The sequence below is a fragment of the Sturnus vulgaris genome, chromosome 22, assembly GCF_052056855.1.
Source record: "Sturnus vulgaris isolate bStuVul1 chromosome 22, bStuVul1.hap1, whole genome shotgun sequence".
In the NCBI taxonomy this organism is placed as follows: Eukaryota; Metazoa; Chordata; class Aves; order Passeriformes; family Sturnidae; genus Sturnus; species Sturnus vulgaris.
Genome location: NC_142264.1, coordinates 6,064,945 through 6,081,950, shown reverse-complemented (window position 1 = coordinate 6,081,950; position 17,006 = coordinate 6,064,945). Strand labels below are relative to the sequence as shown.

Here is a 17,006-nt window from a genome sequence, read left to right as displayed (position 1 = left end):
CACCAGCCCCAGCTCCCCAGTCTCTCTGAGCCTCTCAGATGTGACAGCCAGTGTGAAAGGGGCAGTGTGGGAGCAGCAGTGGGAACAGACCCCTCCTGTTTGCAGGGGCTGTGTCCGTGCAGCGCTGGGATGCTGGAGCAGAGGGCAGCCTCAGGCTGGGGAACACTGGGTACACTGTGCAGGCGTGGGAGGGGGGATGAATGGTGGATTGAGGCTGGCAGGGGCTGTGTCCCTTCCCAGGACTGAGGTCAGTTGTTGGAGCAGGATGAGGAAGCCCCAGGTTAAATGAATTCAGACTGAGCTCCTCTTCCCACAGGCAGCAGAGGGTCTGTGGAGGAGAAACTGTGGCTCAGAATAGAGCAAGGGGCTGAACTCCTGCTCCTGCTGCAGGAGGAGCTTGTTCAGCATTAGGGTATGAGATAGGACACGTGTTAGAGGGCAGGGCTGGGCTCTCATCACTGCAGCCTGGCTGCTGCTGTGAGCCAGCTGCAGAAAGCTCAGGGAAAAGCACATTTAGGCACAGCCTCATGGTGATTGCTTCTGTCCACAGGGAGAACCCGGGCTGGAAGGGGACAGCGGGCAGCTGGGGCCAGATGGGATCAAGGTAAACCTCACCCCCGTGGAGTTCCAGCTCTCACACACATCTCTGTGCACTCAGGTCCCTGTGATTCCCAGAGCTGGGATGAGGCCAAGGGGATTTTTGGGTCCTCTGTGGAATAAGGCTCTGCCCTGCAATCTCTAAGGATTTTTTTCTGCAAGCACACATAACAAACCCCTCCTGTTTCACTCCTCTACCCACGTTTTTTGGCATCCGATCAGATCTCCAAAAAGGTCAAGTTCTTCAAAATCTGGTTTCCAACAATTTGTCTGTTTTATTTGAGTCTTTACAGATCAAATTTCCAACTAATCAGGAATTCCTGGGCCTGGCAAGGGAAATCAAGATTTGTCCATCACTCTCCCCTGCACCACTGCCCAGAACAATGTTAGAGAGTAAAGAAAGCAGATCCCCTTCCCTTGGCAGAGCCCCAGGATCTCACTCAGGGCTCACTCTGTATCTCACTGCTGTGAGTTTGCTACCTTGCCTTTGGCACAGGGCTCTGATTCCTGTCCCTGCACAGGCAGCCTTTCCAAACAGGCCAACAGTTTTGTTCCATGGAAAGAAAAAGCAGCCCATCCCACAACAATGCAGTTTATTGCTTCTTTCTAGTTAAACTATTTGCCATGTGTCTCTACTTCTGCTTATCTCTGAATGTTGGACCCAAAATCTCTTCCTTAAGGACAATCAAGGCTTCTGTATTCTCTTGCACTGCTGGCTGTGCCCAGGAGCTCTTGAACCAAACCAGCTCTTTCCACCCCAGATGTGTCTCTGGACACTGAACCAGATGTGTCTGTGCTCTTTAACCAGATGAGATCTTGTTGAGCTCTCCCAACACAGGTGCAAGAGGAAAATGGTTCAGTTCAAGGCTGCTTGGCTACATATCTTGCTCTCAGTATAAAACTGAAATGTTATTATCTGCCAGATTTTTTCATAAATTTCAACGACTGGTTTCATATGGGGAGCTTTAAGTGGGTATTGGGGAAAATTTCTTCACTGAAAGGGTGGCCAGCATTAGAACAGGAAGTGGTGGAGTCACTATCCCTAGAAGTGGCACCTGGGGACAGGGTTGGGCTTGTCAGTGCTGGGTGGAAGTTTGGATTCATTTTTTTAAACATCTTTTCCAACCCAAATGATTCTTTGATTCTCTGATTCTGTAATTGTCAGAGCAGTGATTTGACAGGATAGCCACTGCTCAGGCCACAGATGCTTTACAGGGCACAGTGACACAGTTTCACAGAGTGTTTATTGCAGCCCTGGGCTGATTTCTGATTTTTGGCATCAGGAGCCAAACAGCTGCTCTAGACAAACCCATGCTATTAAAAGTCTTTCAGCATCACAAGCTCAGGGCTTCTGGATGAGGCAAGGGGGACTTTCAAATCTTGTCTGCTTGCCTCATTCACGTGGGAGGTTCAGGCCTTATTGCAGGAGAAGCAAAGGGGTTCAGGTTACTCTGTGTAATGGGGGAGTTCTTCTTCAGCCAAGAAATTGTAAAGAAAAGAAACCTGGATTTGCTCCTTTTTTTTTTTAAATGTCAAGTGTATTATGACTCATCCTCATTCATCCTTTTTCTTGCAGGCTCTCTTCCTCTCAGACTCCTGAAATATTAATTATGTGGTGGGGTTTTCCCTTGCAAGAGCTTTGTACAGTGACCCACGTGTTGTGTGGGTATGAAAACCTCCCACCTTCCTCTCTTCCACAGGGAGACAAAGGAGAGCAAGGCCCAGAAGGAGAGAAAGGAGAGAAAGGCAGTGAAGGACTGAAGGGAAAGGAAGGACCTCCTGGATATCCCGGCATCCCAGGTGTCCGAGTGAGTCTGTGAACCAGCCCCTGGTGACCCCTGGGCTCCCCGTGGGGATCACCTTGAGAACCTGGACACTGCTCAGGGCAGGAGGTCACCTGAGATGGAACTTGTCCTAAACATTGTGCTGTAGTGGGTTGTTTTCATGAAAAATTCTTTCGTGGGAAACTCTGTCCAGGAGATGGTTTGGTCTTTCAGCTGGGATTCACACTCGAGGATGTGAACCTGGTCTGCCACAGGCTTTGAGAAATGGAGCCTCCCTCCCACACATCTGTGAGATGGACCCCTCATGGTGTCAGAGGGGGAGGCTCAGAGGACTGAGAGGGGCTGATTTCTCCCTGGTTGCCACAGCTGGCTCGGAGCTTGGAGCTTGGAATTGGCCACCTTGTGCCTTCTCTGATGGCTCCTTGCTTGCTTATGGCCTTCCCTTCTAAGATTTCCCTGTTAAATATAGAAAACAACTAGAAGAAATCAGCAGGGTATGACTCCTGTATCCTCAGTTAATATCCTGGGCATGCCTGGTTCACTTGGAGGTCTGGTCTTGGTGCTGTAGAAAGAAAAAGTTTGATTCTGGCTCTGAGATGAGAGGGAGCAGGGCAGTGCCAGGTGCTCTGCCCAGTGGGCTGCTCTGCAAGCCAGGCCTTTCTGCTTGAAGTGTGGAGTTTATCAGGTTGATGACATGGTTTATTCATTGTGATTGCTGTCTTGGATCAGAGTTACCAAGGCTCATTCAGCAGAGCCCAGCTCAGTGGCAGGCCTGCTGCCCTGTGGCACGTGTCTTACCCCTCCTGCAGCTGGGGAACACACCAGCTCCAGCCCCACACATCCGTGGAAAGGGAACAGGAAGGCCAAGTTTAAAGGCAGCTCTGGATTCCCAACCTGGGCTGGGTGGGAAGCAGCAGGGATGCAGGTACTGCCGAGCCCTGGCTGGATGCTCCACAGTGAAACATTGATTTTCCTTTTGGTGGTGGTGTGGCTGCCTAAAAGGAGGGCAGGGAGAAGGGTGTGAGGGGATGGAAGCAGCAAAAGAGATGGATTTGTGTTGTTTTTGGGCTGAGGTTGGGATTTGAGCACTGACTCGACTAGAAAGTGGAAACATTGGCTTAATGCTGTAGTGCAGCACCATAAATGTGCAGGAAAAGCCTCTAGTTCTGCCCTAAATAAGGCCACCCTTGGCCACAGGCCCCTGTACCCAACAGGGAGCCCTTTCAGGATTGGGATCATACCACAGGCAAGGGTGGTCCCCAACAGCCCAGCTCCTTCCCAGCTGCAGGCTGGCACAGCTGAGCAGTCACCCTCCATGTGCTGTACTTCTGGCTGGCTCATGTGTTTACATTGTGTACATTTTAAGAACCAATAAAAATACTAAAATCATGCAAAAGCCATATTAAGTTATAAAATATAAAATACAGATTCTCTCAGACTCTATCCCTGCTGTTTGCCAGCATGTCCCTGGGAACATGATGCTGTTTTCTGTTTTATTTTTTTTTTTAAAGGAGTCAATAGAGCCAAGATTCCTGCTCATAATCACTCCCTTTTGGATGGTTTGTTTTTTTTTTTTTGCTGCAGAGTGCTATATTTCCATCTACTATTTTAATATACTTCTTTGTATTTCCTTATGCCTAAACTCAGGCAGACTTTCAGACCTGCATAGGCTCCAGATAATGCTGCGTCCCCTGCCAGACACTATTACCTAATCCACAGGCTGGTGTTCCTGTGCTCACTGAGGTCATTTAAATATGGAAGTCCTCTGACAGAAGCACAAATAATCTTCCCCTTCCCATTACTGAGAATTTCATTCTACATTCCTATGGAGAGTACAAATATCAGTGGGATCTTCCTTAGATTTCTGTCAAGATAAGGTTTACAGCTCAGAAGTGCAAATTGCTAGAGATAACTGCAAGCCCCTCCTTTCCATCTGAGGAATATCTGGAATAGAAGCTGGAATATCCAGCCAAGCCTTCCTCTGGGGGACATGCTGCAAAAGCCACCACAAACTGCATGATGCACAGAAATCTTTAAGGCTACTGGACTAAGATAACAAAAAAACCTTGTCATGGAGAAGGTAAAGGTTCTTCACCCAAGAGCAGATGTCAAGGTGACAAACTCCTGTCCAGGATTTGTATGGAAATTGGTTGGGGAAGGTGTTGGAGGTGCTTGGATTGCAGGGAGAGGGAGCATGTTGGGTTTGGGTGCTGCAGATACTGAGGGATTCCACACCACCCTGTTGTGAATGGCTTTAATATTTCTGATGTGACAGAGTTATGCTGGCCAATAATCACTTTAGATGGTTTTAAGAACTTCATCTTTAGCTATTGCATCTCCATTTGGCCTCTCCTGGCATGACACCTCCAAGTTCTTCACCACATTCCTGCCTGGATCCACTGATGTTTTCTGGGCCTTTCCTCAGCTCCAGTATTTGTTGGGATATCCTGCTCAGCTACAAGGGGCACAGGGAAGATGCTGATGCTTCTGTGCCCTCAGCAGCAGAGATGCACACACAAGGATCTGTGCAGTTGCCTGTGCCAACCAACTGAGCTCCATCTGGGGGTGGGAAGCTCATCTTCTGCTTCTGGAAGTTAGTCTGAGGAAGCTGATGCCCATCTGTGATTGTGGACACAAACTTCTCCTAAACCTTGGCTTGTCCCTGTGTTACTCCAGAGGGGGACCCACAGGGACATGTCCTCCATGGACTGCAACAACCTCTGGAAAAACCCTTTTCATCACAAAGTTCTGCAGCCACACCACGTCCTGAAGGTTTGTCCTTAATGCCAAGGAAATGTTTAGTCTTAATCTTTATTTTGCTTATGTCTACAGGAATGTGACACTTCCCTATCAAGTGTCCTTGTGATAGATGTAGGAAATGAGGTGCCAGATTGCTCTGAAATGATCTCACTTCACTGCTGGCACATTTTCAGCCTCTTTTGTATATCCTGGCCTGGAGCAGAGGCTGGTGCTGGCAGAGCAGGTACAGGAGCTGGGGAATTTGGCAAGACCAGCTCACACCTAACGTGGCAGCAGGCCAGCATGAAGGATGGTAGGAGATGAAAGGATCTGCAGTCCTGGAGCTCCCTGGAGATGGCAGACAAAGGGATGTACCCCAGAGCAACTCTGAAAGCTGGAGGAAGCACAGAGGGTCTGTGCTGCCCTTTTGGGTCCTGCAGAAGAGAGACACTCACCTGGAGATCAGTGGGGTCAGCAGAAGCACACCTGGCTTTCCTGAGCCAGGCTTTATTTTCCAGAGAGCCATCCTGATGCTGCTGGCACATGACTGCCTGAGCACAACCACACTTCCCTCTGTGCTCAGGAAACGTTTTTCAGAGATCTTTAGCTTTCACTTGGCTCAACCACTTCCAGCATTAACATATCTGAAAACCGGTTTCCACTGTGGTTTTGAATCAAACAAAAAGCAGCAGGGAGGCCCCAGTCAAGTCTCCAGGGGTAGTTTGTACATGTTTCAACGCCAGTGGATTTCAGCAAACAAACCTGGCAGCTGAGATGGTCCATGAGCGTCCCAGCTGTGGCTGGCAGGGCTCGAGGCAGCTGGAGCTGAGATAAATGAGTATCCTCTATCCTTTGGTCACTTTGTCCAAGTTCACACTGCTCCATTCAGCCTCAGTTCCTGCCCAGTGCAGGAATGGGCCAGTTGTCCCCCTGGCCATAAAAGAGAAATCAGAGCACCAGTGCAAGATCCAGTTGGAATTTCCAGAGATGAGTACCTTTCCTGAGTTTATTATTCCACATATTATCTCCTCCCAGTGGTTTCTGTCATCTAACACAAACCTGTTGCCTTCACTTGACCTTGACTCTCTTCTCAATGTGACCATTTGCCCTGTGGTTTGAACAAAAGGCTGAAAATCCCTTCCCCTTACAGAGCACCAGGGTCTGTTTGGGCATCTGCACTCGGAGAGACTGGCTGAAAATCCAGACTTTTTGTATGGGCAAGGCAGAACAAGGATATTCCCCTCAGTGTGTGGGGACACTGGAAAGTACAACAGCCTGGTGAACTCTGGCAAGGCATCCATCAGCAGTCATGGTGTGGTTTGCCAAAATTAAAAAATTATTTATGTGCTCATCTGTAAGGCTGTGAGGGAATAGTGCCACAGAGCCTCACACACCCAGAGAACATCCCTGGAGAGTAACCTGCATCCACAAAGGATCTGGCTGCCCATCAGAGCTGCTCATTGCATCAGAGGATGGTAAAAGCCAGAGGCTGAAGTCACTGGTGTGCCACCAACAACCTGGCCACAGGCACCTGGGCCGTGAGAGCAACCTCTTCCTCCAAAAAGTGCTTCCCTCTGCTGCTTCTCCTCTGCAGTGATAGAAAATGTGGCACTTCAGCCCTTCCCTGGGAGGATGACAGATCCAGCAGTGGCTGAGGAAGGCCCAGGCCAGTTGGAGGAGGGAGGTGATGGGTTTCCAGCTGTGCTCTGTGGCTCTGCACTGTGGTTTTTGTAATGTGCTGGTTGCCATACATGGCAGACATCTGATAGCAAGGGGTTTACAGTTCCAGGAAAGCAATTGGAGAGCCTGGAAGTACTGAAATACAACATGCTCTGAAACAAGAAATTCCCTGATTGTTCAGCAAAACTGAGAGTCGAGTTCTTTCCACTTTAATTTTAACCTGAAATCCTATCTGCAGTGTCATTCGAGCCATGTCAGGACTCAGAAAGCTTTGAGCCAGACACTCCAATGGTCTAAATTGCCATAAACAATTACATCAGAGAAGATCTTGCTGCATTTGCCGGCCCTGCTGTGGCATGCAGATGTGCACCATCAGCCCAGAAGAGCTTGAAGGGCTGTAAATCCCTTTGCTCTGGTGCAACAAGATCCAAGTCCTTTCATTTGCTCTTCAGGAGGGTAACAGTGACAGAGCTGGGCTGGGCTGGAGAGCTGAGAAGGTTTTTTGAGGGAACTCACAAGATCAAGCCACTCTCCAGCCCAGAACAGAGCATGGAGTGAACTCGTGGCTCTTGGCTCCGGTGCTGTGATCGCTCCCCAGAGCAGCAGCAATCCCACACACAGCTCTGGATGGTGTCCTGAGGATCCTTCCCATCACAGTTTTGTCCCTCTCTCATCTACAGGCTACAGTCCTGAAGTGGAGGGAGGACTTGCTGGCCAGGATGGACCTTCTGCTCCGAGCTAGCAGAGCTGCTCCAGCAATGCCATGCTGAGATGGGGCTGCAGCCTGGGCTCTGCACTGCCAGGGCAGAGCAGGAGCTGCTTCTCATCCGACACATTGCTCTTGTACAAAGTTGTCCAAACATCACTTAGAGCAGAATTTGTCCCAGAGTGGTTTTTGCTCTTTGTTCTTTTCTGTTTCCTGCCACTGAAAACATGATTCAAAGGTTTTCTGCAACAAAGCTCTGCTGTCGCTGAATCCAGCCATTCTCTGCATACACACGAGCTCAGCCACAGCTGGCAGCACCACATCCATGGCATTCAGCTCCCTGAAAACGCTGAGGTTGCCGAAGGACAATCCTGGAGTCACCGCTGGTTTTAATCTCTGCTCTCCATGCAGAAATTTATGGGGTTTTTTGATAATGTACTGAGCTGTTGTTTCCTGGAAAAGCTGTTTTTTTGTGCCCTGGACCATGGGCTGTCTGTGGAGTAATTACTTGAAAGAAATTTCTTAAACTAGAGTGTGGGGTCACCCTCTGACTGAGCAGAGGAAGGGAATGAGAAGAGCAGGCTCGGTGTGCAGGGGAGGGCAGTGTGTCAGTGCTACCAGCGAGATCCTCACACCCTGTGTCTTAGGGAATGAGTAAAGTCACTCCAAATCCTGCCCTTGAATTATGTGTTAGGAATAGATGCACAAGATAGCAAAGTGGCTTGCCCAGGGTCATGCAGGAGGTCAGTCAGTGGCAGAGGGGCACAGGAGATCACAGCAGGCCATACCCCTGCCCTACAGCCTGTCCTTTCCAGTAGCTGCTGCATCAGCAGGGCCAGTTCCCATACTGGAGCCCAGTTTCCAGAGCTGAAGGTGTTTGCACTTGGCCATGGTGTGCCCTTGAGTTACAGCCCTGGAGTGTCATTACTCGTGCACACCCACACCCAGGAAAGCCACAAGCAGGTATTTGTCCTGCATCAAAAATCAAAGGGGAATAAAGTTGCTCAGAAATGCAGTCAAATATGCTGAAAACCTCTGCTATGAAGAGTATGAGACCGAGAGTGAGGGCCATGCCTCTGTGTGCAGCTGCAGGCCTGGGTCTCTCTGCTTCCCCTTCCTAAACCAACGTGCTCATCCCTGGGCACCTCTGCCCACAGCTGCAATCAGCTTCTCCTCTTGCTGTGACCATCCGTGCTGGTGGCCCCAGAATCAGCCTTTTCTGAGCATCCCATTTCATGGAGCTCATGCTGGATTTTGTTGTTGGGGTGTTATTATTGTGTGGGACTTTTCCCCTCTTTTTTGCTATTCTGCTCTCTGACACTCAGTCCACCAAATCCACTGAAACCTTTGGAGTGCACCAGGGCAGCCTGTGAGCCCTGTGCATCCTACAGGGAATCACAGAGCTTTCCCAAGCCCAAGGGAATTGCTGCCTGCAGCAACTGAGGCTGCTCTCCAGCAGCTGAGGGGCTGCTTGGCCCTCGCAGGCTCTGCTGCTGGGGAAGGCAGCCTGATCCCAGCTGGTCTTCGTTTAGAGTTAATAGGAGTCAAAATGAGCCAGAATTTGAAATAAATCCCATTGACTTGGCACGGTTTCTTTCCTGACTCAGACGAAGGAGACACACTTTTTGGGCAGTTGCTCCAAGATTCCCCTCCTTATTGCAAGAGAGGATTTCATTCCCCTCCTCTTCCACAACCCCAGGGCATCTGTGTCCTTCAAAAGGAAGATATTAACCCTTAGTGTCTGGGGGAGTGTCAATTAGAGTTGTGCTGCCCAGGTGCTCTCTCTGTTCTTTTCTTTCCCATTGCCAGATTCCAACACTAATTTTTTGGAGCATTTTGGTTTTATTGTGTCTGAAAGCTTCACAGCTCAGTGGGGATGAGGCCCTGCACTTTTCCTACATTTCCCACTCATCCATCAAGCTTTTTAGTGGCCCTTTTGTCTCTCATGCTTTCTTAGAGAAAGTGAGGGAAGTAGAGGAAAAGAGAGTAGGGGAAAAATTATTTTTCCCAGAAACAACAAATTAGTGGCAGTTCAGAGCTACACCAAACTGAACCAGAGCAGCTGAGAGCACACAGCACTGCTCTGTATATGACTCTCTTTGCTGCCTTACATTGTGGCTGCTTAGGAAAATCAAGTTAAATAGACCTCTTCCTCCACAAAACCAAAAGCAGCAAGTTTCAGAGCAAAAGCTACATGCATGTAAGAGTTTGCTCTTAACCAGAGAGTTCAAGATACACAACTTTGGGTTGGATTCCCATTTTAAGCTGAGGAGCTCAGCTGAAAGGAAAGTCACAGCAATTCTGGCTGCAGCCTTGCCATCCAAGACCTTTTTATAGGATTTCCCCAATTTGCTGTTTCTTTGAGTGCAGCCAGCCAGCTCTACCTGCACTCCCCACTTGGGTTTCCACAAGCAGGCCAAGGGCCCATTGCTTCCCAGTGCTCCCAGTGAAACCTCACAGCACAATCAGGTCTTTCTTCTCGAGAACAGTTGAGTCTTTCTTCTTTCCCCACACTCATTCAGGAGCTGCTGCCCTGTCTCCTCCCCTTCCAGACTACTGCTAGGCAGAGTGATTATGAAATGTGTTTCTTATAAATCCAAAACATTTATGTCTTCAAATGCCCGGCCTAAATAATCCCACTAATTTCCTGAGTGCTTGTGAACTGTCCTCCATGGGGGGAGGCTTCTCTCGATCAAAGTTTATTAAGTAGAGGTTCTCATATGGAGACATTGCTGAGCAGTAGGAAATTATATGGGGCTTTTTCATTTCCCTTTAAATGAGCTCACTGGCTGGGCCTGGACAATATGGGCATGGTCATCCTATGGTTCATGCTTCCTACCTTTATTGCTGCTTTATTTTTCCTGCCTTCTTTACATCCAGAGCCTCAAACTATCACTTTTTTTTCTCTGTCACCATGTCACTTTTTTCCTTTGCTCAGTAGCTGCATTCTGGTGGTTCTCTTTCTTCCTGCCTCATTTTTGGGAGGGAGGAGTGACCTCAGACCTTCACTCAATGACAAACACACAAAAATTAGTTTGAAAACATTCTGCTGCTCCACAGCAGTCCTGAGCAATCCTGCAGCAGCCTGAGGCAAGCTCTGCCACCAGTTCTGTGTCCTGGAGACCTTCCTTCCTGTGCTGTGCTGCAGGGAAGGCAGGAACACGTTTGCCCTCTGGAATGCCAAGAGCCAGAGCAGGATGGTGAGTCACATCTCTGTTACCACTTCCCCAACCCATTGCCTGCAGCAAGAGCATCCCTGGGTGTGGGGAAGTTTGGGTCAGGATTTTAGCCCTGTTTGTTGTTTGGCTCTGTTCAGGGCATATCTCTCTGCAGTTCATTCAACTTCCTTGTTTTGTTTTTCTGGATGTTGCTGTCAGAACATAGATTTCAACTGTTGATGTCTGGCGAATTTAAAGCTGAGCTGCTCATCTATTTGCTCCCACTAAACGTTGCTGTTGTGCTGGGCAGTAGATCTGACTTTTCTGTCAAGGCCATCAGCAGCTGGAAGTCTCTTTTTCTCTTTCTTTAAAAATTAACCAATTTGCATTGGAAAATAAACCATTCTTCTTTCCCTTAGGGGAATATCTAAGGCTATACTAAAAAAAAATCCTTGTAAATCTGTGTCCTTACTGAAGATGACAGTGAAATTTTAAACATGCTAGACCTAAGACTATATGTTTTTTTGCTTTCCTTGGATATTTTGGCATAGCTGAAGGCATGTGACTTAATAAAACTGCTGCTATCCACTGTCCCTGGTCACAAATACCATCATCATCTGGAGGTGCTGATACGCTTCTCTAGGGAAGAATGCAGCATATAAAGAGAAATCACCATTTTAAAATAGTCCCACTGATGGAAGAAGCTTGGAAAGAAGATATATTTTCTCAGCAAACCATTAACCCAAGGCACACAACAAAATGTGTACAAGCCCCAGGAACAAAAGCATGGAGTGTTCAGTGCCTTGGCACAGTGACCCAACGGATGTGAGTCCAGCAAAGGAAACTTGGATTTAATTATTTTGATGTGCAGGCTTTTGTACATCTTCTGCCCTCACTCCTATCTCTGTTAAAGAGAGAAGAAATCTTAGGAACCTTAGGAACTTCCCACTGCAGTAAAAGAGATACCAAAGGGTGCTACATTGCTGATGTACTTTGGGGAGAGCCTGGATCAAGATACAATCTCATTGAATTTTATTTTTATCCTTTTTTTTTTTTTTCTTCCTGTTCTGGCCCTGATTTTTTCATCCCTGGACAGATGAGTCAGAAGAATGGAGAGAAAAAGGATGGGACTGTTTTTGAAGGCTACCAAAGTTGTTGCTGGGCTTTTCCTTCCCTGTGCAATGTGTGGAGTGTGGCAGTGCAGTGATTTCTGGGAACCATGCAAACCCCTGCCTATGTGCCCTGGGAACATCTGGGATTGCAACAGCAGCCACATCTGGATCATCACAAGTAGAGATATCACATATCTGGGAACCCCAGACAAGCATTGAACTGCCTCTAAATTCATCTGGGCAGAATTCCTGTGCAGTTGGAGAAAGCATATCCAGGAAAATCAGACACATGGTAGGCTTCCCACTCACCAGCAGAGCTTGCTGGCCAAAGTCCTAGAAAGCGTGCTGGGAGAGCACAGAAATATCCCTGACTGATAGAGCTCATTCCTCTCGAGGAGGTGACTCAGTAACTCAAAATCTGAGCCATGTCTCTGCCAGTGGTGTCGCCAGCATGGTTTGACCCTTTTTTTTTTATACCAGCCAAGCTTTTAACCAGTGGATGAGAGTCAAGAACAGCAAGGGAGGCTCCCTGTCTTCCTGTGAGTGACAGCTCCTCTCACCGTCACTGACAGGAGCTGCTGATGCTGCCAGTGTTGTTTTTTTTATTCAGCAATGGAGAAAGAGCTGCACCCCAGCTGGAAGGCCCAGGAGAGGCTTCTGGAGCAGATGAACATCCCTGCTCCACGAGGCCGATGCGTCATAAGGGGAAAATGGAGCAAGGAGTTTATTGGAGCCCATATCTGTGTTCACATCCACCACCAAGGGAAAAGACAAGCTGAAGAAACCCTGAGAAAGTTTGAGAAGCTGTTTGTACATGGCACAGTCTCTCTGTGGATTGAGCTCGTTTTTGTGAGCAGGACTTGGACTGTCAAAGTTTGGTTATTTTTTGTTGTTTACCCTCTCCCAGATGACTCTGGCCCCTCTACTTGTGCTCCATGATGGCGAGTGCAAGCAGGAACTTGAATGCTGGTAGATTTTAGGAGCAATTTGGAAAATTTGTTTCTCAGATGGGAAAATTTAAAGCCTAAACTTGTCTTCTCGAAAAACAAAGACATTTTCCAACGCAGAGTAGAATCAAGTTTCAGTCATGAAATTTGCATGGGAGATGTATCCTGGTGGAGGGAGCCAGGCTGTACTTCAGACTCTTCTGAAGTAGCTGTGAGATCCTCATGACCTTCCCATGAACTGGGTCCACCTGCCCTGCACAATGATAAAGTGTGTCTCATCAGTGTATTGGAATCTGCATTTTTTACAGACAATATAACACGTTCTCAGCCTGGGGATGGAACCTTTGCATGGAAATCTTTGTTTCACGAGCTGCCACAGCACTGCAGTTCCAGGAGCACATCTGAGTGTGCAAAACAACTCTGCTGGAGAAGACCAAGGGCTTGGCCATCACTGGGTTAGGAACAGATCTAGCTTAAAATGGGCTTTCTCCCATCTGCAGGAAGCATCTACTGCTTGTTCTTCCAAGAAGCACAGTCCAGGGAGACTGATGGAAAAACACTATGCAAGTGATTAACAACCCCAGTTGTCTCTTTATTCAGTCACATCTTGTTTTGACAGTAAAGTTTTGTGAGTGATTCCACTATTCTCTCTCCAAATTTTTAAGCCATAATGTGCCAGGGCACTGCTGCAGAATTACTGTGCTTCAGGTGCTGAGTACCAGGTCCCACAGTGAGCTGCTGTAGAGCTGGAAGGGTTTGGCCATTTCTGATGCTTTCATTAGTGAGGACTCCTCTGTACTCCTGTCAAAAGTGTAAATCATGTGGGTGATGCTGGAGGCTTGGCACCCATCATCTACTGTGGCTGCTCAGCATCTGTGGGAAAGTAGTTCCAAAAGTGATCTCTTGGAAAGTGGCAGCAAAAAAATAGCACCAAAAAACAAAAAACCCTGAGCAGTATGGAAGAGACACAGAACAAGGCTCATGTGCTCCTCAGCAGGGACCTGTCCTTTGTGAAGCCTAATGGTGTTGGCAAGGTGGACTCCTGAAATGTTTGACTTAGGTAAAATGGAGCTATTCCCTCTGGGGAAGTGAGCTGGCACAATCCTTTAGGGCTGGAATAAGTCTGAATTCCTCCTTTGTGTTCAGAGCAGGCACTTCTGAGGCCCATGTTTCAGATGAGAGTGAAAACCCCCCGATACATCTCACTTTATAAGTTGCTTTTATTCATCTGAGACTGCAACACCAACCATGGTGAAAATTATACCTTCTTAGCTGGGAGGCAGGGGAGCAGAGGGAGAAATGTGGTGCTGGTGTGGAGATGCTGATGAAAAGTTCGTCAAAATTGCCAAAAAAGCATGAATTATTTTGCTCAGTTATACTTTTTGCTTCTTTCTGTCAAATTCAAAACATTCTGTCTCCCTTGCAGCCAACAGGGTCAAACACTGGAAAAAATGAGTTCCCTAGGGTCCCTAAGGAGAGGCTGCTGTATTTAGCTGTTCATCATAGCACATTTCTGTGGTGTGGGTACAAGGAGGGGCAGCAGGTTCTGCACCCACACTGGGTTCTGAAAGCAGTTCAGCGTTCCTGTCTCTGCTTGCCATGGCACCCACATGAAGTTTTGCATCCCACTGCTTTTCCAGAAGCCTGATCAGTAGATTGGGGCTTCTGTGTGTGTGGCAGTAATAATACAAATAGAGGGAGGGGGGTTTTCACTGTGAGCAGGAGGTTGTGCATGGTAGGTGGATAGAGAATGAAACCACTGCCTGTTTTCACAAGATAAAAATAAGGAGAGTAAAAATAAGGAATCAATGGTTCTATTGGTAGGGTGCTAAAATTATATAAAAACTGTTGATACCTAATTTAGTGCCAAAGCTGATGAAGGATACAGCTGTTGGTAGAGTAGTGGTGCAGAGATGGCAGCTCAGGTGTGAGCCAGAGGAACCTTTTGTGGCAATCAGGGTAAATGTGTTTTCCACATTTCAGCCCATTCTGTAGCAGAGGCTGGGTGGGTGCACTTCTGGAGATCCTTCCTTTGCCCCCTTGGAGACACAGGGACACATCTGATGGCAATTTTCCGTGACCCACCTGTCTTCAATATGTGATTTTAAAGTCATCATCATCAAAATTATCACAGTATCACCTTTCAGCTGTGTTGCCCAATAGTCACCTGATCACAAAGATCTTTCCACCTTTAAGCAATGAGTTTTCCTCCATGTGTTGGAGCAGCTAAAGACCAAACTCAGCCATACCCCAGCTGTGGCACCTGTGGATTGTGGTTTGACCTGCACGACCTCCTGGCCCCCATGGGTGGGTGAGGATGCTCTTAGGTTTGTGTGTGCTAGGGGAATGGTTTGGCAGTGGCTGGGATGTGACTTCTTTGCTTTCCCATTCCAACAGCCTTTTTTTCTCCCCTCTTCCAGGGACCAGAAGGGAAACCAGGAAAACAGGGGGAAAAGGGCAAGCCTGGCCAGAAGGTAGGAATGTCTGTCTTTGATAACATCACAGCCTGTGGCTCTCCCTTTCCTTACTCATCTGTGATGTTTTCCTGCAGAAGAAGTCTTGTCCCACACTGATGTCAGTGCCTTTGCTCTGCAGGGCAGCAAAGGCTACCAGGGGCAGCTTGGAGAGATGGGATCCCCAGGGAAGCAGGGGCCGAAGGGGAACCAAGGCCCTAAAGGATCCCGAGGTACCCTGGGACCGATGGTGAGAAGAGCTCTGCAAATGGTTGAACTCAACACAGAGAAACCTGGCTGGCAGTGGTGGGCACGGGCCTGAATGGAGCAGAGAGCCCAGCACAGGCTCCAGGGCACTGAGGGGAAATGCTGTTAGATGGGTTTAATTGGCCACCACATCCTGACCCATGTTCTGAGCAGCACAGGGGAGCATAGGGGTGGTTGGGTTGGTGCCCCGTGAGCCCAGCTCACGTTGCATCGAGGCAGTTCTTCACAGCTCCCCAGACAGGCTGATATTGTTGAAATATTGGGGATTTTTCCTCAGCTGAGTGAGCTGATAAGCTATTTTTTGCTAAGATCTTCCCCTTTGAGACTGCACACTCATGGCAAGAGCTGCTTCCAAGTCGAGCTGTGTTGTTATAAGGAACTCTGCCTTGGATTCCTGCCCTGTTTCTACACCCACTCTTGATCTACTTATCTAAAACACTTAGAGCAAGAAGAAATATAGCATGGGAAAGGGTTTGAGCTGGGTACTGAAGGTGAGGCTTCCAGAGAGAGCAGCCACAGTATGGCAGAGAGGGGAGAAAGTTAATCTGCTTTAGGCACAAAAGACAAAGGCATCAGGACAGCAGTGGTATGTAAAAGTACCTCTTGTGCATTGCAGGCTGGTTAGGAAACTTCTTGCACTCTATTTGATAGAACTTAGTGCAAAATCAGGAGTTATTTATGAATTAGGAATAGGGGTGATATTTCAGAACAGTAGCAAACAAGTGATGGAGTGATGGTTCTGCTGATAGTGTTTTCCTGCACTAAAAATTATGGCCTCGCCATATATCCTCCCTTAATAGTCTTTGGCAAAGCCTCCATGGATTATTTCACAAGGAAGCAAAGCAATATCTGAGCAACAGTCTATTGGAGTGGACACATCTCTGTCTCGTGGAAAGGGCTTTATTCCATGCTAAATGGGATTATATGGAAATTTTGTGACTCACTTTAATCTGGTGATCTGATTTAAACCCTTTTGTTCACTCTGCTAAAGACATGATTCTGGTGTGTGGAAGTCTAGTGGACTTCCTAGCACAGCACTAATTTGGATATAGAGATGTGCAGGAGGGCAGAGGAAGAGCACACAAATGCAGCCACTGCTGACAGCAAAGCTGAGTGAGGTGGGGAATCTATTGCTGCAGGCTGGCAAAGGCACAGAACGGCCTCCTGGCACCCCTCTCCATGTGTAAGAGGTTAAAGCCAAGCAAAAGCCCACCAGGAGGCTGCAGCAGAGCTCACTGGTGGCCAGGGGAAGGACTGGCCACACTCCCACGTGGGGCCAAGCCTTGCTTTGCACAGCCCAGTGCATCCTCCTCTCGTGCTAACACCATGGGCTGCTCTCAGTCCCTGTGTCTTTGCTCTCCAGGGAGCTCCAGGAAGGATGGGTGCTCAAGGGGACCCAGGCCTAAAGGGTTACCAGGTAAGGGTTTTATTTTCATCTCTCAGCTTTTATCTGTTCTTAAAGCTGCCCCTCCAGGATGCAAATTGTTCTTTAACTGTGATTTATTTCTGATCCCGAGTTTAGTTCTTTGTCAAGTGTCCATTTGCACAACCTGCATTTTGTTC

General features: G+C 48.0%; 1 protein-coding gene across 2 annotated transcripts in view; it reads left to right on the top strand.

Annotated features, from left to right (window-relative positions):
• Positions 1 to 17,006, top strand: part of COL27A1 (collagen type XXVII alpha 1 chain) — a 141,635-nt gene that overhangs the window by 104,454 nt on the left and 20,175 nt on the right. For both annotated transcript variants that reach the window (XM_088177441.1, XM_088177440.1), the window contains 5 exons: positions 551 to 604; positions 2,298 to 2,405; positions 15,144 to 15,197; positions 15,319 to 15,426; positions 16,807 to 16,860. In XM_088177441.1, the coding sequence (XP_088033567.1) occupies positions 551 to 604; positions 2,298 to 2,405; positions 15,144 to 15,197; positions 15,319 to 15,426; positions 16,807 to 16,860 (378 nt within the window). The remainder of the gene's footprint in view (positions 1 to 550; positions 605 to 2,297; positions 2,406 to 15,143; positions 15,198 to 15,318; positions 15,427 to 16,806; positions 16,861 to 17,006) is intronic.